Source organism: Wolffia australiana, chromosome 5 (genome assembly GCF_029677425.1).
Source record: "Wolffia australiana isolate 7733 chromosome 5, ASM2967742v1".
Lineage (NCBI taxonomy): Eukaryota > Viridiplantae > Streptophyta > Magnoliopsida > Alismatales > Araceae > Wolffia > Wolffia australiana.
Genome location: NC_135839.1, coordinates 498,964 through 519,969, shown reverse-complemented (window position 1 = coordinate 519,969; position 21,006 = coordinate 498,964). Strand labels below are relative to the sequence as shown.

General features: G+C 37.4%; 1 protein-coding gene across 1 annotated transcript; it reads right to left on the bottom strand.

Annotated features, from left to right (window-relative positions):
- Positions 1 to 11,324: 11,324 nt before the first annotated feature.
- On the bottom strand, positions 11,325 to 17,439 carry LOC144703305 (Ribosomal protein L18ae family). Its single transcript, XM_078575451.1, has 4 exons — positions 17,127 to 17,439; positions 15,008 to 15,089; positions 11,639 to 11,753; positions 11,325 to 11,533 (listed from the first exon to the last, which is right to left on the bottom strand). The coding sequence occupies exons 1-4, from the start codon at positions 17,347 to 17,349 to the stop codon at positions 11,474 to 11,476; spliced, it is 480 nt and encodes a 159-aa protein (XP_078431577.1). The 5' UTR covers positions 17,350 to 17,439; the 3' UTR covers positions 11,325 to 11,473.
- Between the last annotated feature and the right edge of the window lie 3,567 nt (positions 17,440 to 21,006).

Genomic DNA, 21,006 nt, shown 5'->3' with positions numbered 1-21,006 from the left:
GAGATTTACTTTGTTTTTCATAAAATCAGCGAGAGATTCATAAAATATTTGAGCTAATTGACATTGCTCAATGCCATGGTGAGGACATTTCCTCAACAAGTCATTGAATCTCTCCCATGATTCACTAAAGGCTTCTCCGGCATGGGGATGGAGATGGTGAATTTCTCTTCGGTAACAGTTGGTTTTGGAGAGAGGGTAAAATTTCTGCATAAATTTTCCTTGCATTTCTTCCCAAGAATTAAAAGTAATTCCTAGATTACGGTGCCATGCGAATGCTTTATCTTTTAACGTCAAAGGAAAATATATCATTTTAAGTATTTCTGTAGATATTCCTGGAACATTTTGAGACGAGCATCTAATATGAAAATCATCAAGGAATTCTAATGGGTTTTGGGCAGGCAATCCATTAAACTCAGGCATGGAATTAATTAATGCATTGTCGTATCGAAATGAAATACCGTGGCCGATGTTCAGATTTACATCGTTTTGTCGTAGGCTTCGACGGTGTCGACCTGTCCAGCATGGTCCTCCTCCTCTCATGCTGCTGATGAACCTCTTCAGCCATAAATCTTCAGCAAAATGTTAGCAGACGATGAGCTGAGGATTTTAAAGTCCTTCAGCTTTAGAGGATAATAAAGAACAACTGTAGATTCAGAAAAACAAAAAATTCCTACTGTAATACCGTGCTCCCCGGCAACGGCGCCAGTTGAAAAACTCTAATTTTAGATATTTTTACTGGTTATTTAGCAGTTAATACGTGTGAGGATTTGAGCTTATACAACGAATTTGTAAACCTCACGGCTTAGGGCAAGTGAGGGTCGATCCACAGGGAGCAGGTAAGACAGTACTGATTCTCGCTTTTGAGTTAGTTTATCTCGGGAAATATATAATTCAGTTCTTTTAATCAACTTAACTATCTTCAGGGAAATTTAATTAATCACCTTAGGTCAGTATAGTAAGTTCTCTTGCTCACAAGCTCACGCTTGTGAAGAAGACAAAAACACAAGCACCTGGTGTGCTTGTGCCTCTGCGCACAGAGCACAGCGATCGCTGCAAGCTAGCGCGAGCTGCTTGCGGTGGTCGCTGTGCGCAAGAGCGCTTGCGCGCAGGGCATGCGATGCCTGCGCGCAAAGGTGCCTGCGCGCGAGTGACCCTCGCACGCTGTAGCCGCTCGCGCGCTACGGCCGTGCGGTGCTCCTCGTAGCGCGAGGCTGCACCTGCGCGTGTGCGACCTGCCTCTCACAGGCTTCGCGCGCAGGTGGTCGGGTGCCTGGTTCAGCGCGCTGAATCGCTTGCACAGAGGGTCTGTGCTTGCGATTCTTCTCGCTGAACCTGCGAATTTGGATGAACAGACTGGTGAACAAGATTGGAGATGGATAACTGAAGAAAATCAATGAAAACAATACTGAATAGAATTCTAAGAGTAATCTACCAACAATTGTTATTGGAACTGCTGAAAACACAAGGTGTGATCTTCAATCCAATACAGATTGTCTTCAGAAGGGGGAAGAGAGAATTCTGAAACCTCAACAATCTCTCCACCCGGTGTCACGTCCCTCACGGCGAGGTAGAGATCTTCTTGTTTCGGCTAAAACTCAGGCTCCTTCTCCTCCCAACTCCAATGCTCAGCAGCTCTTGGAGGGTGCAGAAATCCTTCCTCTCCAAGCCTTAGCTCCTTGAGAGAAATTCTGAACAACCTAAAATCAACTCTCAAGAGAGTATTTATAGGTTTCTCTTAAGTCATGCCCAGGGGCATTTTCGTAATTTCTGCTTCTTTGAATTTTTGCCCGCTCCTCTTGATCCTCGTCTCTTTCCTTGATCTTCTTAACCTGTCTCTGAATGTTTACTAACCATAAAATGTTAAATATATTCCACTTGATTCAAAGGATCAAGTGGGGTTAGTGATTTCATAAAATGATGCATATGCATGATATTAGCATGAATTAACATTATAATTTTGATGAATGAAAACTAAAAAGTTTAATTATTTGATGACATATTTGAGAGTCATCATTGACTCAATCCAAAGATTTCTCTTTCCTTGTCCTCATCAGCACCGTCACTTCGCTTTTAGGGTTTTGTCTTTAGCATTCTATAAAATGCAATAATTAGCTCAAATTGGCATGTATCATCATCTTAAGAAGGCTCCGATCATGCCATGTGTCACTTCCTGTAACAAATAATAAAGAAATAAAAGAGTATATAGTAATAATATTAAATAAAAGGGAGTGTGTGATGTGATGGCACATGAGGTTGTGTAATATCAAGGTGCAATTTAAAACATCAAATTAATGAGTGACACATCAGCGCCAAATGTACACATATGTGCCAAGTGTACACACGTCAACATGTATCTTGTGGCACATTATTGGGTACAGCTCTTTTTTACCCGTCAAAGGGGAGAATTAAAAAACTGGAATTTTAAAAGTCTGATTTCATTGGTCTTGGCATCACATTTCTTTCAAAAATATACATCCTATTTTTTGTTTGGGTCACATCATCCTCTGTATTAAATGATAATAAAATAATATCATTAGTAATTGACACCATTATGGCATCACGATAATTGACACAAAATGATGACAAGTAATTGTTCCGTTTTAATGTTTCATCGGCCCTCATCATTAACGAGAGATAATGATTGCCTAACACCAGTCATTGTGAGTAATCATCTATTGGTCATTATTTTAATGAATTGAATGGCTACATGTTGTGTGCCAAATTTAAAACCCAAAATTCCTTAATGATTCATATAAAATTAAATATAAAACCAAAAAATATAGATAAATATTAGGTTGTTAATAAAAGACCTAGAAAAATCATATTGTTACGAGCAGAATGTCGCAAAATTCAGGAAAATCATTTTCAGACTCCTAAAATTACTTTTGAATATGATGTTAGAAAATCCTGCAAACTACGTTAAAATTCAAACATCTAAAACTATCATTCTCCAATTGGATTTTATAATTTTAGTCTTAATAATAAGCAGATATAAGGAATTAATTATGAATAAATACGTAAAATTTGTCATATTAACCTTGTAATAATGTGAGTTATCACTCAATTTTGTTCGTGAGCTTTTTGATACACCCAAGCTATTAAGGTTTGGAATTCCATAAATATGAAATCCTAAGCCATAGGCAAAGCATTACCATCCATCCATAAGATCCTTTGGTATCTCAAGCCTAAAGACCAGCTACAAAACCTTTGCATGGACAAACTTGGTTGACAGATTGATATAATATAAAGTCAGGAATTCTGTAAACTCTTTCTTTAGACAGAACCTACTGTCAATTCGTAGTTTTTTCCACGCCAATGGCTTCAAACTCGTAATTTTCCTATGAATGGGACTACACAGTATTACTCTGTCTAGATACTTTGATGTCCTTATTAAGAATCCTTTAAATAAAAGTTTTTAGGATACATGATTAAGGGCTAGTGATTTTTCGTATTCATTAGGTAAAATGAGGTATTAAAAAACTTCATCCTAAGCATCACACCTGAATTATATCCAATCTATATTTTATTAATGGAGTTTGGACAAGATACAAGTGGCTTACCAACCACATATATTTACATCACCAGTGACGTCAGTGACTCCCTCCATGTGCTCATAGTCAGACTTGTACTATGATATTAAGATAAAATAGGCATATTAACGGAGATACAGTGAAGAAATGAGCGGCGCTGAAGTAAGAGCGTTGTATTATGATATATTATTTTAACAAGCAGTTGTGGTAATCTTTAGCTTTGCAATCAATGACTACATGTGTGGGCATGTCGCCTTTATTCAATTTGGCTGACTTATGGAAGCTCTTAGGAACCTTCTATTAATTGCCACAGGAGAGAGAACGGGGGAGAAAAAGGGAAAGAAAGAGAGGGAAAGGAGGGACAATATTAATTAGGGGTAATATCCCGGTACGTCCCATACTTTTTGGGAAATCAGCGATGTAGCCCAAACTTTTTTTTTGCCACGGTACAGCCCAAACTCCCTAAACGGTCCACCGGCATATCCCGATTATGACGTGGAATCCACGTGGCTGCCAGGTGGATTTCTGGCGGAAACCACCTAGGCGGAATCCACGTGGCAGCCACGTGGATTCCACGTCATAATCGGGATATGAAGAAAGTGAGACATACGTTCTATTAATTCGTCCAAATTGAATCACTCGGGAGAGAGCTCAGAACCAGGACTGAGAGAGAGGGGATGGTGGAGAGAGAGAAAGAAAGGGCGTGAGAGAGAAGGGGCGTCGGATTGGTGCTAGTTGTAGTGGAATCCTTGGCAGTTTCTTCTTCGTTGCGGGAGTTCCACGAGCTAGGGTTCATTGCCGTCGTCAGGGGCTGCCTTTTGGATGTTGTTTATGAGAGAAGCATTGCTCGTCTTGGGCATCTGAATATCTCCCCCATTGGTCTTGTTTATCCAAGAAAGGTGCTCTCTGTCCCTCTTAATCTTCTTATTATGCAGCTTGAATTTTTTTTAATCTATATCTTTGTGGTTTAATTCTTCATCGAAGGATCAATCTACCGCGGCAGATTGAAATCCTACTGAACAAAAATAGAATCTATGAATGTCATCCCAGGATGACATTGAATTCTATTACTGATGAAATTTTTTTGCTGGGAAGAAAGGTGCTCGCTGTCCCTCTTAATCTTCTTATTATGCAGCTCGCATTTTTTTCATTCTATGTCTTTGTGGTTTAATTCTTCATAGAAGGATCAATCTACTGTGGCAGATTGAAATCCTACTGAACAAAAATAGAATCTATGAATGTCATCCCAGGATGACATTGAATTCTGTTACTGATGAAAATTTTTTGCTGGGAAGAAAGGTGCTCGTTGTCCCTCTTAATCTTCTTATTATGCAGCTCAAAATTTTTTTATTCTGTGTCTTTGTGGTTTAATTCTTCATCGAAGGATCAATCTACCATGGCAGATTGAAAATGAGGAATTTCATTGTTTCTTTTTCAATATCTTATTTTTTTTCAAACGAGTGGAATATTATCTCTTCTTTCTTTTAAAAATAAAATTAATAGCATCACTTCTCACATCAAGGATTCGGAGATCATTGAGAAAATTGATCGGGACCTCAGGCGCACATATCCAGATATGAATTTCTTCTGCGGCGACTCGTCTTTTACAAACTCAAATCAAGTAATAATATTTATGCATGAAAAATTCCCCCCATGAGATTGTTACTTATTTTAGCTCTAGTTCTCACTACTTGTACTCTTCAATGGTAGGAGTCTCTCTCGAGAATCCTCATCATCTTTGCGAAACTAAACCCGAGCATTCGATACGTTCAAGGAATGAATGAGATTTTGGCTCCTCTATTCTTCGTGTTCTGGAATGATCCGGACGAGGATAATGATGTAAGTCAAGGATTTTCTTATGAAATCTATTTGAATTTTGGGTGATTTTGTGATGTCCTTCATTTTTCAAAGTTAAGATAGAGTCTTTCTTCAAGTGAATATTGGGTATTCGCTAATTGCATAAGTTGAATTCCTCCGTCTTTTATGTTGGTTATCGTTTGTTTTCGCATCAATTTTAGTTTTAAAATTAGGAGTCCCACCTTTGACCTAGGTTATTTCATACTTGAGGTATTCAGTTATCATTTTGCATTGGAAGTTTAATTTACATTCTTGCATGACTAAGTTCCATTTGCCAGAGAAAATGCTTCATTTTGGGATTACATACTTGTCTTTTGTAGAACTTTAGATACTGTAGTTGAATTTTTTCTGAAAGATGTGTACCTACCTGAGCTTCAAAATTCTCTAAACGCTAAATTTTTGCGTCCAAATTCTTGCTGATTACTATAATTTTTTATTGAATTCAGTGGATGAAGAAGTAAATTGATTATTTTTTCATTTCTAATCTTCAGACAGCAGCAGAGGCTGACACCTTCGTCTGCTTTGTGGTGGGTTTGAGCGGTTTTAGAGATAACTTCTGCCAGCAGCTTGACAATAGCGTCGTGGGCATCCGATCAATACCATGTGAGACCCTGCTAAGAGTCTGATGTGCAATGCTGATCCTCCTGCGGCGCCGGATCCTGGCGGGTGAAAGTGATTAATTGTTGTAGAAGAAAGGCACAATTTTAAAATTAAAATAATGTTACCAGAAATATGGGAAAGGTTTATTTTATTATTTTGAGATGGGAAAAATGGCACAACAGTCGTTATTTCTGTTACTCTCAACCATCCGTTTCCAAGCGAAGACCTGTACCTGATTTCAGCCCCTTCGTCACCTTTGGAGCTACGGGACTGTGAGACCATGTGACGATTGGCTGAAAAACCTTGATAGGATTTGAATTGTGAGCAAGAAAGTCTAACTTTATAGGGATGAAGGTGTAAGTTCCCAGACAGTAAATTAAGTGGTAGGTGAGTAAAGATTAGCGAAGAAGAATCTGGAGAAAAAGAGCAAAGAAAATTATTTCCGAGAATGTTAAGTTATGGTTTCAATGCAAACAAACGGTGCACTTGATATTCCATCGTCCCCTATTAGAGAAAAGAGAAAATAATGGGAAGGACAAAAGAGATGCGAGGGCTGAACAAGAAACCAGTGAATGCAAGGATCAAAGTTCAATTAGAGCGTCATCAAAAACTCGTCAAGCGAAGGGAACAAAAGTTCAGGAAAACATCACCGAACTATGTTTAACAACAGGTCCCACCTAAAGGTATATTCTCATCTACATCATTCAATTGATTCCAAACTACAGGACGATCCACATAAAGTCTAATACTCAAGGATAAATTTACTGATGCGAAATTGGAAAATGAGAGATATGAAAAGAGGAAACAACTTTACAAGGTTAAGGGATAACAATGTCTTTTTATCAGTGAAATGTGGATCGTCATGGTCAACTATAGATTTAAAAAAAGTGAAGAAAATGATGAATAGATATTATAATTACGTTAAGGAAAAGAGTGTTATCAAAAGAAAAAATATTATAATGATAAGAGCTATAAAAAAATAATGAGAAATCAATGGGAAGCTCAAGGAAATTGAATATTATGACCAGATAACATAGACCATCATTTTCTTTAAAGGATTGGTTGGGGTTTGGTCCATCAAATCAGGAGGAAGAAAACATAACCATAATCGGTTAAAGGAATTTGGACTTCTTGGGAAAATGAAATAATCTCAATGAGCATCAATTTTGGGCACAAATAATAATTTAGAAATAAGGAGTCATCTATCTATCTATGGTGATCATCTCTACAAACTGTTTCACATGATCCTGCGGTATCTTTGCTTACCCCCATTGAGAGGTTTTCTAACCAATATCCCCCAATTTATCTTCCGATTCTGATGTGAAAGTTGATTGCCCATTGGATCAAGTGAATACGCCAACAAAGGACGAAAAAGCGCAGAAATTCATGGATTATTGAGCGCGATTCAAAATGCCTTCATCCAAGCGTGTTGGCTTCCTTAAAGACGGGAAACATGGCACAACAGTCGTCATTTCTGTTACTCTCACCCATCGGTTTCCAAGGAAATATAAAATATTTAATCATAATTTCATCATAGTCATGGACTGCCAGAGGGCCTGAAATGGCAAACTCAAACGGAAATTGTGGTAAATTAGACAAGAAAGAATCTAAATAGCATCATGGACAATGAACGAAGATCATATCATTAAAGGACTGCTAAATCGTGTTCGGTAAATGTTCTGAAAATACAAGTTAATGTTAAACGTGAACGGGTGGAGGTTTCGTAGCTCCATTGAAACTTAAACAGTGATGGTCTTTGAAAATTGGCTGATATGCGTCCTCTACTTAAACACGTGGAGGTTCTGTAGCTCCCTGGGATCCCTGCATGATTGATCAATACGAGTTTATTATTTTACGTTGAATAAACTCCAAGAAGCCTATAAACAAAGTTGGACATAAAATTCAAACCGTACTTGGCCTCCAGCTTCTATTCCTGGTTGGGTGCATGTCTTCCGATTATGGCCAGCTTGGTGGCAGAGGGAGCACTTCATATGCACGCCTTTCTTCGATAATCTTTGCACCTTAGGTTCTTTCTCACTGATGTCAATTGTTCTCTTCTGCTTGGGCCTTCTAGGTTGTTTCCTCGCGAGAGGAGGGAACACATAGTTCCCTTCAACTTCGCTCCATAAGTTTTTTCCATTCATTGGCGGGATACCATAACTATAAGCTAGCTGGTATACATCTTTCTTCAACCACTCAGTGACAAAAATGACAGGGTCCTCCTTGATCCAATGAATGCAAGTAATAGCATGGGAGCATGGAATGCCCCTTATCTCCCAATACCTGCAACTACAGGTTCTACTAAGTAAATCAACCACAAATCTGCTTCCCAAGTTTGTAACCTCGAATTGATACTGGCCTGCGTGCATAAGAGTGCATGTCCTAGACTTCATCTTGTTATCTTCAAGCAACTCCCTTAACCGAGGGCATAATTGATTAGTTCTGTCAGAAAACAACTCCCTTTTTTAGCTACCCTCTGCATGACTGCACCTCTAATATCTTCCAACATGTCTATGATAGGTTTAGATCTAGCATGTATGATGTAATTGTTGAAGCACTCACAAATATTGTTATCAATCACCTCACATTTTGTATCCTTACTAATGTAAGCCCTGCAAAACTTCTTTATACCTATATCTCCGAAGTCATGCGCGGCTTGTGGTTTCAATGTGCTCATCTCTCTCATGGTCCTTTGGAAATCTTCATGAGTTGTGCACTTCACAACTTTCCAAAATAAGTTCTTCAAAATCTCAGTGGAATGTCCTTTCTTCTTCCAATTTGCATAAATATGTCTAGCACAATTCCTATGCTCCGCATGGGGTAATAAACATGACACTGCATTTTCCAATCCCTGCGCAATGTTAGAGAGTACTAAGCTATTAGTGTACTAAAACAGTTCAACATTAAGCATTAAGACTTCAAACAATTCAATATTTATGAACGAGTTAGTTAAGTACCTTCTGCTGATCGCTTATAATAGTCCAACCATAACCATCCACAATTCCTAAATCATTCATCAGCAGTTGAATAAACCAAGTCCAAGAACCTTGATTTTCCCCTTCAACCACTGCCCAGGCAATGGGGAACATTTGATTATTCCCATCCTAGCCCACAACACTCAACAATTGGCCTTTTAGTTCGGTCTTCAAAAAACATCCATCCAAGCCAATGACTCTTCTACAACCTTCAAGAAAACCTCTTGCTATTGTATCAAAGCATATATAGAGTCTCTTAAACCTAACCAAAGAATCAGGAGTGGCTCTATCAAGAACCAACTCAAAAGTACCATTCCTATTGACCTTCTTTAACTCAGCAACATAAGCAAGAAGCAAGTGATAATGGTCATTCAAAGATCCTTGAAGCTTCTTGCGCGCCGCAGATATAGCTCTATGACAGGTTTGCTTTGAAACTGTGATTCCAAACTGTGCATTTATTTCTCGCATCATATCTACCACCTTCAAATCCATATTCATTCAAATTTTCTCTAAGAAGATAGGACTAATGCATCAGTAAATCATTTGAAAACTCAGTTTCCAGTATTTACACCAGCTTAAATGGGTAATTTATTGCATCTTTTTCTTGAGATTTCTCCTTTTATAATTATAGGAGTTTTTAGAATAGATGTTTTAAGATGCAAAATATTTTTTTACAATATCTTCAGGGATTAGACTTATCATTGAGCTTCATTATAAAAATAACAGGAGGATATTTTAAAAAATTCAAAATAAGCCAAAAGTCAATGTTAATCGCATAAAGTTTGACATGTCAAAACCTTTCATATTAAACTCTATCACCACGTCATTAAGCACAAACTTGATAATGGATTTGATGTAATTGAATATCTTAAAATATCTTTTTAAAAAATATATTTGTCACTTTAAAATAAAGATCTCAGATAAACAGCCAGAAAAATTGTAAAATTACACTCTAACTTGGTAATTTAGTTTTAAAATTTGGTGGTGAGTTAGAAAATTATTCTTTTACAAATACCATGTCAACATACTTTATGAATACCAAAAAATCCAGGAAAATCTGGTTATCATTCTAAACATAGGTCAAATGGTGTCAATTGCATGTTTATTATTTTAAGCATGATTTTATTATTTCAGTGAAAATAAACATGATCATTTTATTTTAATGATCCAATAATTAGCATGTTAGCATAAACATGCAATTGACACCATTTGACCTGAGCCACAGAATGCCATGGGAAATTACAAGATTAGGTTGGTCTCATGAGATCTCATCTTTGCTTTTTATTCCAGCTCCAAGGCAAAGGGTGGGTATGTAATATGATTCTTTAATGTTACATTTATGTTACATTCAAGTGAGACCCGCATGAGAAGCTCCATGGAGGGGACATCTGTTACTTTCACATGAGGCGGTCCTCCATAAAGCCAATGACCTTGACACTTGATGAAATAAAGCATCTAGCCTTGTTAAAGTGTAGTTTAGCGCTTGCTTTTGCTGGAGCAGTGGTAATGTCATTATAATAAACATCCTAGATGGGACAGAGGCCAAAAGACATATTGAGCCCCTCAAAAACCCAAAGGGTCTTTTGAAAAAAATGGCCAAAATTCTCTCGGAGATATTTGGAGTTCATTTCATTATCCCAAATTCTGTCACATTTTGATTATCTCTATTCATGGATAACCTACAAAAATCTGAACTTACTTTTCCATAGTTTGAATAAACTTTTTGAATAACTCTTAAAATTAAACTTGTGGATTCAATGACTTAAAATTTTCGAAGTTGAGTCACTTAGGACACAACTCTGAGACATCAAACTTCTATTGATGCTCAAGAAAAAATGATTTCCCATTGATTTTGTTCCAATCTTGAGAGGGAGTGACAGTTGTTAAATGTGTCATGTCTATTGATGGATTATAACTTTATTTTATTGCTTGTGCCCATTATTTTCAAGCCTTTGATCAACTAGCAAAACGAAAAACCTTCACATTCTTACTTTTTTTTTCATTTTTAGTTCTTGCAGTTAAAGCTTCCAAACTCAAAGTCATCATAGATACAAAAAAAACTACTGTAATAAGGTAGCCATCACACTCTCTAACAGATGCCACAACCATACTTGCCTGAGTCTTCATAGAATTCTCCATATTTGGAAATTCCTTATATCTTCAAGTTCCACTCCCATCAGATTTGACAGCTCAGTTGGTTTCTCTCATACCCATTTCTGAATAATAGATTGCAGAAAGGGGATGATATAGAAAGGGGGATCAGAAATACCATGATGTTAACCTTCCAAGTCTTAGTGTGCTCTAAGGCCCCACTAGCTGGGACCACCCCTTGAAATTTCCACTTGAGGAGAAATGGCAGGCATAAGACTATACTAGGAGTCCATCCTTATGAACAAAACTTGTACCATCATCCGCATTTATGTAAGAAGATAGATACATGCGCATACATCATCAGCCAGACATCAATATACATCATTTGCCGCATTTAAAATTCATGGCCATTGAGGAAGATCACCATGCATCTGCGCCCTTTGATGCGCCAAATATGATGGCAATGGAAGCAAGAGCAGCCTGTTTGGATGAATCACGAAGACAGAGATGATCAGAGTTTTCTCCATGGACATGAGATTCCAGAAGAATAGGAGAAGCCAAAATAGTTAAGGAGGTACAACTTACAGCAATAGTGCAAGCAACATAGCCAGGCTTCTCCCTGTGATCAATAATTGTGCACAGGAGGACAAATGCTCCAAAGTACCATGGAATTGAAGCAAGGAAAAATCCGATGATGAACCTTTGAGTTTGTAAAAAAAAAAAAAAAATGGGATCAGCATCTTCCGGGTGTTCTAAGTTAAAAGAATTAAGGAAAACTGAAATTATTATTTTTCTCAAAATGTAGTTTTATAAAGCTTTTGCGCGCACAAAAGACTTACAGGAATCGATGATGAATGAACCTACCAATAAACTTTTCTTTACGAAATCGATGATGAATCTCGATATTCTTCACTAAAAGAGTTAAGAAAGACTGGAATTTTCTCTTGAAAGCAAATTTGTAATGTGTTTCGGACCAGAAAACAGTAACAGGAACTGATGATGAATAAACTTCCGAAAAAAGTAAGAGAAGGCATCAAGCAGCAGTTAAGGAACACTGAAATTTTCTCTTAAAAAACAACTTGTCAAAGCTTTTGAGAGCAGAGAAGAGGAATGGATGATGAACTTTCCAAGTATTTTATTTTTAAAAGCATGAACATCTATCAGGAAATTATCCATTAAATATTTCAAAAGGCAGTTCTTTTATCCTAAAAGACAAGTTTGAAATCTTCTGCGTCCAGAGGAGAGTCACAGGAAACCCTAAAAAAATTTTAGAATGCATGAGCATCTATTAAGAGTATTCTTCACTAGAATACAGTCGAAGCAAAGGATGGCGAAACTGGGGTACTGACCGAGAAATGGAGACCACACCCTATTTATCAATCATCAACTGTTCAGAATGACTGATTGTCTATTTGGATGATATGTTGATTACTTGGAATGATACAGTGCAAGCCAAGTATCTCCAAGAGACAATTGCAGCAGAATTTGATATTAAATCTCGGAAAGACAGCGATATTTCCAGGGAATGGAGATGGCCTACTCCAGAGATAGCATATTTATGTCACAGGACAAGAATACCGTTGATCTCCTCAGGGACGCAGGCCAACTGGTGGTAAACCAGCAAGCACTCTAGTCGACCCAAATACAAAGCTAGGGATGGAAGAGGATAGTCGCCCGGTGAACCAGGAGTCATATTAATGACTGATCAGTAGAATAATTTATCTAAGCCATTCTTGGCCCGACGTTGCATTTGCTGTGAGTCTGCTCTTCTACAAGCTGCCCATCCCATTCTGGCATATGTGAAACGTGCACCTAGCCAAGCTATCTAAATCAATGGTAGAAGTAAAAGTGTCAGAATTTATAATGATACTGATAATGCAAGTTTGGTATTGGACAGAAGATCAACCTCAAGGTACTGAGCATATGTGTTAAATCCAGGTGAGCAGAGGAAGATAGATAAAGAATGTTGTTGGCAGCTCTAGTACTAAAGCAGACTACAGATCACTAAACGAAGGCCTGCGCAAGGGCATCTGGATCAGACAGATCTTACAGGACTTAGAATTTAAACTTGCGGGATCAGTGTGCCTTCTCTGTGACAATAAGTCAGCTCTCTCCATTGCTTACACCCAGTTCATCATGACCGAACAAAGAATTTTGAGATCTATAGTCATTTCATCACAGAAATTTTTGAATCCCAGATTACACAGCTTCTGTCTGTGGGATCCTCTGAACAAATTGTGAACATATTCATTAATGGGCTTCCTCCCTTGGCATTCCTCAAGTTGGTTGGCAAGCTCGGCGTGGACAACATCCACACCCAGCTTGAGGGGGGCATTGAGCAGAGAAACTCGCCCTTTGTTCCCTCTATTTCTCCATTTTCATGTGAAATTTATGCTTATGTATTACCAGGCCCGACAATACAGGTGGCCCACTTTTGCTGTTTAAGTGACTTAATCATGCACATGTGAATTAAGTCACTTAAACCCCTTTTGGGGCCAGGATCCTTCTGTTATCTTATCGCTTCACTTAAAACCACTACCTTATAAACAAATTGAACCCTTCTTTTTTGAACCCTAGTGCATGACAGCAGGAGGCTGATGCAGTCCAATTCCCCATCCATCATTTGAGTAAGAAGAGGCACCACATCCACGTTCAACAGAGCGTGCACGTGACACTTGGAATTAGGAAGAGGCCAATTCTGCCAGATCTCTCCATCTTTGTGCATCTGATATGATCCCCGGCTGAGTTTACAAATGACGGCAGTCTTATTCAATCATCCCAACCCAAAGCAACCGCTGACCCAGATACCTAGGGTGGGGATCGTTCAGAAAGTGGAGGCAAAAACAGACTTGGGTTCCCCTTCTAGGTCCTTAACTCGCCCTTGAACTCTATCTCTCTCCCTCCCCATCTTGCAGATGATCTTTCCTGCTGAGTTGACTGCTCCTACTATCTCCCGGTGATGATGATCTTCCCGTCCCCGCTCTCTCTTTAAATCTTTCATTCCTCTCTCTCTCTCTCTCTTCTCTGCGTATCACTCTCAGACCGTGGACGAATTTACCAAAGGCTGAGTTCCCCTTTTGATTAAAGTGAAGGTTACAATACATTGATACAGAGCGCCACCGAGCACCTATTGCTCTCCTCTACCTCTTCCCCCCTCTATTCTTCTCTCTAGTGAGAACGTGCTGCTTCATTGATGTTTCCTAGAGCCAAAATCTATTGAATTTCCATTCAAGATGGAAGGAATATTAGTCTGAAGTAGCATCCTCGTAATATTCAAGGAATGAATCAGAGGCTAGTGAGTTCTGCCTCTGCAGATCTGACATTTTAGTAAGACTAAACTTTTTCTTAAAAAGTTTTAAAATTTTTTGAAAGCTGAGAAGACTCACCAGAAACTATGATAACCCTTCTAAAATGGTTTTTGAAAGACAGGTATGAGCACTAATCTGGGTAGTCTCTATTAAATCGTTCAGAAAGTCTAAATTGCTTCCCTTAAAAAACACGATCCTAAAGCTTCTGAGATTAGAAAAGACTCATTCATTGAAATAAATGTTAAAATGCACATTCCAGAATATAATTTTATTTAAGAACGCAGGATCTTCATCCAGGTGTTCGGTAAATTTTTTTAGAAAAACTTATTTTTTTTCGGAAAAAGATAACGGCTTTTGAGATCAGAGAAGACTCAAAGGGTTCAGTCATGAACATTCCAAATCTTTCTTTAATCAAATCTTTACTCACAGGGTATTTCTCCACGCAAGATGACTTTATTTTTCACTAAAAAACATTTTTTCACCTCTTGAGACCAGATAGCTCATATGAACTATTTATGGACTTTCCAAAATATTGAATTTTAAGTGAATTAGCATCTATATATGCTTCATTTAAAGTGTTTTAGCAAAAAACAATTTTTTTCTCTTAAATAAACTTTTTTAAAATGTTTGAGAGCAGAGAACTCACAGGAACCAGCCCATGCCACAGCCGCAGCATGGCAGGCGTGGTTGTCTAACTGGTCTTCCTTCAACTACAGCGTAACCTGGAACTGCATCCAAAATACACAAAATTATTGACAAAACTACCCTGAAAACTCCCACCAGGAAGAAATTTTCTTTTGAATTTCACCAATCCTAAAACCTAGAAAACAATGAAACTGCATCCAAAAATTTTACCAAAAATATAGATGAAAACTGGAAAGAGAAAATAATATCAAAGGGATCATGACTGGCCGCCCTTCAACTAAAACATTCCCTGGAGCAGAAACAAAGAGAAGAAAAACGTCCAAAAATCTGACCCGTGACGAGAAAATCCTTCAAATTTACAAATTCCTTAAAATCTCAAAAATACTTTTAAGCAACCATAACTTTTTTATGGATCAGAATAACAGGCCATAGATATCGAGGAAAACATATTAACATCACTAACAGAGATGACAAGACGGCAGAAAAAATACTACAGAAAATCATAACTAGCCACGTTTGGACTTCAACAAATCCAGGAACCAAAACGAAAAGAAAAAACAAAAAGCACATCCCAAAGCCCATAATTTACCATTGCTACAAATTCTAAAATTATGTTTCAAAAGCCACAGTTTTACAAGGGATCAAAATAGAAAACGAAAAAAGGTAGAAACATCATACGATGAAGAGAAAGTCCTTTGAATCTACCAATCCTACGAATCAGGAAAATATTTTTGAAATAGCAAAACCTTTACCCGGGATCGGAACAACGGACCATTCGGTATTCTCCTTCCAAATACAAAGGAAATCCGGCAGAAAAAAACGCGAAACAAATACTAAAACAAAGACCAAATTCGAAAATTCCACCACGGCGAGAAATTCATCAGAACATACCCAGGAAAAACCGAAGGGATCACAGTTCCCCACCCTTCAACTATAACACGCCCCAGAACCGAAACAAAGTTTAAAACAAACACAAAACTCCAAAAATCCCAGCACGACGAGAAATTCATTGAATCATAACCACGAACGAATTTCTGTTTCAAATAAAATCACCACGGAGTAAGCTCTACCCAACTGCTAAAAACCAAAGAAAAAGAAAATTCGAGAAAAAAAAAGAAAAACCCACTATGAAGAGAAAATTTTGACCCAAACACAACCTCAAGTAAACAACGCTAGAAAAAAAATAATTCTCATCAGGAACAATTGGCGATCACGACGAAGAGTAAAAACAAAAATTCCACCACGAAATTACAAAAATTGACCACAACACAACCAGAAGCAAACAAAAAACAAAAATCACGAAGAATTGAAGATCACGAAGAAAAGAAAAAACAAAAATTCCACCGTGAAATACAAAAATTGACCAAAACACAACCGCAAGTAAACGAATCTAGGAAAAAAATAATTCTTAGTAGGAACAATTGAAGATCACGACGAAGAGAAAAAACAAAAATTGTCCAAAACACAAACACAAGTAAACAACGCTAGAAAAAAATAATTCTTAGTAGGAACAATTAAAGATCACGAAGAAGAGGAAAAAACAAAAATTCCACCACGAAATAACAAAAATTGACCAAAACCCAAACGCCAGTAAACAAAGCTAGAGAAAAATAATTCTTAGTAGGAACAATTGGAGATCACGATGCGCCCGCAACCTCCAGCAGATTATGGAAGTAAAAATTATCGAAATAAAAAATAGAGAAAAGGGTTTCAAAGAAAATCATCACGGATAAAGCTCTGCCCACTCGCTAAAAACCAAGGAAAAAGAAAAATCGAGAAAAAACAAAGAACACTTTCAAAGAACCCCAACATGAAGAGAAATTTTGATCCAAACACAACCGCAAGTAAACAAAGCTAGAAAAAAAATAATTCTCAGTAGGAACAACTGGCGATCACGACGAGCCCGCAACCTCCGGCAGACGAACAACAGAAAAAAACCACCAAAACAAAAATTGAGAAAAAGGGTTTCCCAAAAGCTGGAAAAAAAAATTCTAAGAAGGAATAATTAAAGATCACGACGCGCCCGCAGACGAACAACAACAAAAACAATCAAAACAGACGAACAACAGAAAAAAACCACCAAAACAAAATTTGAGAAAAAGGGTTTCCTGGGCACGGACCGGGGACGGCCTGGTAGCCGTGGGCGAAGAAGGCGGGGGCGGAGGGCGCGGAGATCGAGCCCGGCGGCGGCGCTGGCTGAGGAAACCCCATGGCCGGCGCCGAAGCTGAACCGGCCGCGTAGCCCGGCACGCCCTGAAACGTGCCGTACTGCGGCGCCGAGGGCTCTCCGCCATGGCCAGGAAAGAGATTTCTTCCATCGATCTGCTTCCCTTCCTCGCTCATCCTCGCTCGTCGCCCGCTCCAAGAAAAAAAAATAAAAATTTAGAAAAAGTTTCGATCTTTGCTCGCTCGTTCTCGCGCTTTTCTTCTTTCCCCCGCAAACGAGCACAGGGAACTGCTTATTTGCTCTAAACCCCCTGTTCTTATTCGTTCTCACAGAGTTACCTGTTTTACGAGTCTTCTTTTTTGGCTCAATTTCTTCGATACTAATAACCTAGAATTTTTTATTTGCTAAAGTTGGCTATTTTTTCTTTACTGCCTGGGTGTAAGAAACTAATAATCATTTATTCTTTTTTTGGGTCAATTCGTTTAAACGACTAAAAAAAGAAATTTTTTTAGCAAAATTTACATTTTTTATGTTCTATAGAAAAAATTGGCATTGATTCTTTTTTTTTGGTTCAACTCGTCGGAAACTACATAAAAGAAAATTATTATTAACATAATTTATCTGTTATTAAGTATATTTACGGGTTTATTCTTGGAGAATTGGCGTTGTTTCTTTTTTTAGCTAAATTCACCTGAAATTACTGAACAATGTATTTTTGTTTGCAAAATTTACCTGTATTTTTATTTCCTGCATTACAATTCTTAATTGCATTCTTTCTTCGGAGTACTTCTTAGTTAGTTTGGTTTGAAATAACTTTAGCAATATAGTTTTCTTTTCAATCTTCCTATTTTTCTGTAATTTCAGGGTGTATTCGGCATTAAAATGGGTAAACTTTTTAAAGCACTCGCCCAATAAACCTTTAGTAGACAATTTACCGATTTTTTGGAGTTTTCTGGGGATATTCTCCATTAACATTTATTAGCAAGATTTGTCCGAAAATGCCAGAAAAATAAACCTTTGTCTACAAATTTACCCATTTTTCTCTATTTTCTGGGCTTTCACTGTATTCTTACATTCTTCATTCCGCTGAAATAGTTGCCTTTTATTTGATGCATTTCTTAGTTAGATTAAAACTTTATTGTATTTTCTGGGTTTTTCGCCCTGATTACTCATTTTGCATATTATTTTAATTACTCATTTCGCTTAAAAACCTTGAAATTCGTTAAATGTACTGATTGTACGCGAACTGGAAATGCCGTCCGCTCCGAAGGATGGGTAAATATGCGGAAATGAAGGTTGTTTTGTAATTCCTAGTTTTATTGAGGGGCTATGAGTTACGCCCAAGTCTGGCAATCTGGAGACGATCAGGAACGCGATCTAAATGTCGGATGACGCCATCCAAAATGGATCACGGTGGGGCCCACCTGTTCTTTTAAACCAACGAACTATTTTCAACTGATTCTATCTATCCTCTTCAATTATTTCTGGAAAATATGATTTTTATTAAATAATTTATGGCAAAACGAGTCATTATTTTTTTGAATTAATATTGTTTAAGTTGGATAATATCTCGGTCTCCGTGTTTCTTGCTGGGGTTCAGAGTTTGACTAACCCTAACCACTCAACAGGACTGATAGTTGGCCTCCCAACCCAGCTGACCAATTTAGTACACAAGCACAGAATCTAATTGTTAATCTGCATACAACAAACTCATTAAATAAATATTAACTATCTCTTTGATTTTAAAAAATCAAACCAGGCATACATTATTGATTCAGTCTGAATATTATTTGATATGATAATTTAATTTAAAATTGATCAAGTAAGATAAATGTTGATTCTAAATAATCATTCATAGAACATGGTTTATGAAGGATAAGAAGTCACATTCAGATACCTTTTTACGTTTGAGATTAGTTTAATGTCTCAGTTATTAATATTTGATTACTGTAGATCATGTTATACAAAATTAAAGAGACATTATCTATTGGTTTACTGGTACCTGGAAATATATTCACTTGTTTACATGGATTATAGGCAAAGAGTACATTATCAGCAAATAATAAGGGTCATTATCTTTACACAATGAGGGAGGATGAAGATGAAGGAGATGGTTACCCAAGATGAGATAGGGCTTAGGGAACTGAGATTTAGGTCTATGGTTGGAGAGAAGGGGAAGGAGAGGAGGGAGAGAGACAGAGAGAGAGAGAGAGAGATAGAGGGCGAGGATGGGTATCTCTTTACCTAAGCTTTTGTTGAGTTTTTTCATTATATATATCTTTTAAACAATCAATATGACCCATTTGAACCCATTCCCTCCTACATAGATAATAAAACTCATTTTGGGGAGTAAGAATATCACCTGGTCCATTATATGCAAATATTGATCATTACACAATTTAAATATCATAATCATCATAAAATATGAGTCAATTTTCAGGTCCACTGGACCAAATGGAGGAAATGGTTTAGCTTATAGACTCAAGGCCACGTAAGGTGGTATCTTATTGGTCCCTAGTGGGTCTTAGAGGACACCATGAAAAAACTGGTGATAATAAAATTAGGGGAAATTGCATAAAATTGAGGATAAAAATTTCAGGGTGTATTTTGCATAACCTTGGTTGAACTTATAGAAACACATACTGATTTCTGGTTTGACTAATATGACTATTCCAAATGAACAGATCATGGTCAGATCAACCTGGGATCAGGTCATCCAACTTACTTGTGAATCAATTAAGGTGACCTTTCCTCTTGGGGGTATTGGTTTAGGTTAGCTAAGTTTGAGTCTGCCATCCCTCTCCAAACCAGGTGACCCATGGGTTGACCAACCAGACCCCTGACTGCAAAAGTCAAGGGTTGGTGGAATAAGGTACAGGTCAGGTCACTCTGGCTAACCCAGGGGTGGACTAAGCTAACTTATCCAAGCCCGCAGGTTGCGGGGTCAGGTGGACCATCCATCTAGACCTTACCACAAGACCCAAACCCTGAGTAGAACTGTGCAAAATCAGGGTCTAAATGAGGATTGTATAGTGTCATGTAATTGCATCTTTTGGCCGACATCCTTTTGTCCTAAAGGTACCATTGGATATAGTGTCTATAGAGTATCCTCTAGCATCACATCCATGAGACAAATATGTGGGGATACATCATCCAAGGTGAAGTCCATCATAAATGAGAATAAAAATATACCTATGATTATTGTTTCTCAATTCATATTTCTCTATTCTATTATCCATATCATAGCCTAGCCTCAATTACCATCTAAGGCCACAGCCTTTGTATAACAAAATATAATGAGTTAAATAAATTTTAAAATTAAATTGATAGTTAGGAGTTAATCCATAAAGTTGATTTCAAAATCTGTTTTCAACTTCTGATTGTAGCATTATCATATGCCGTGGTAAATTTTAGTCACTGATATGTGTTGTTTCATCTTCAACTGACAATATGAGATTTTCCCAATCATAAATATTGAAATGTTTTCATTAGAAATTTTAACTAGATTTTGATAATGATAGTTTGATATAGTAGAGAAGCTCTTATTGAGACTCTTTAGTTTAAAAAGATAAGCAAAGGGAAACAAATGCTATCTTGTATTTAGTTTCATGGCTAAGGGTATGTGGAATTCTCATTTGCCTATTTGGTGCATTTATAAACTTTTTCAAGGAGTTTGTTTATGGTGATGATAATTTAGATAAGAGTTTAATCCTTGATCATTTTAATTATATTTCCCAAGTTTAACAAACTACTAAATCAGTTCAAGCATTTTTACAATGATTGAGAAAATTATCTACATAAATCAGAACCAATTGTATTATGAATATTTTCAG

Coding starts and splice junctions, on each gene's coding strand:
- LOC144703305 (XM_078575451.1), bottom strand. CDS start 17,349: ATGAGCGAGGAAGGGAAGCAGATCGATGGAAGAAATCTCTTTCCTGGC. Junction 15,090..17,126: donor CGGCTACCAGGCCGTCCCCG/GTCCGTGCCCAG, acceptor TTTTGGATGCAG/TTCCAGGTTACGCTGTAGTT. Junction 11,754..15,007: donor TGTGGCATGGGCTGGTTCCT/GTGAGTTCTCTG, acceptor ACAAACTCAAAG/GTTCATCATCGGATTTTTCC.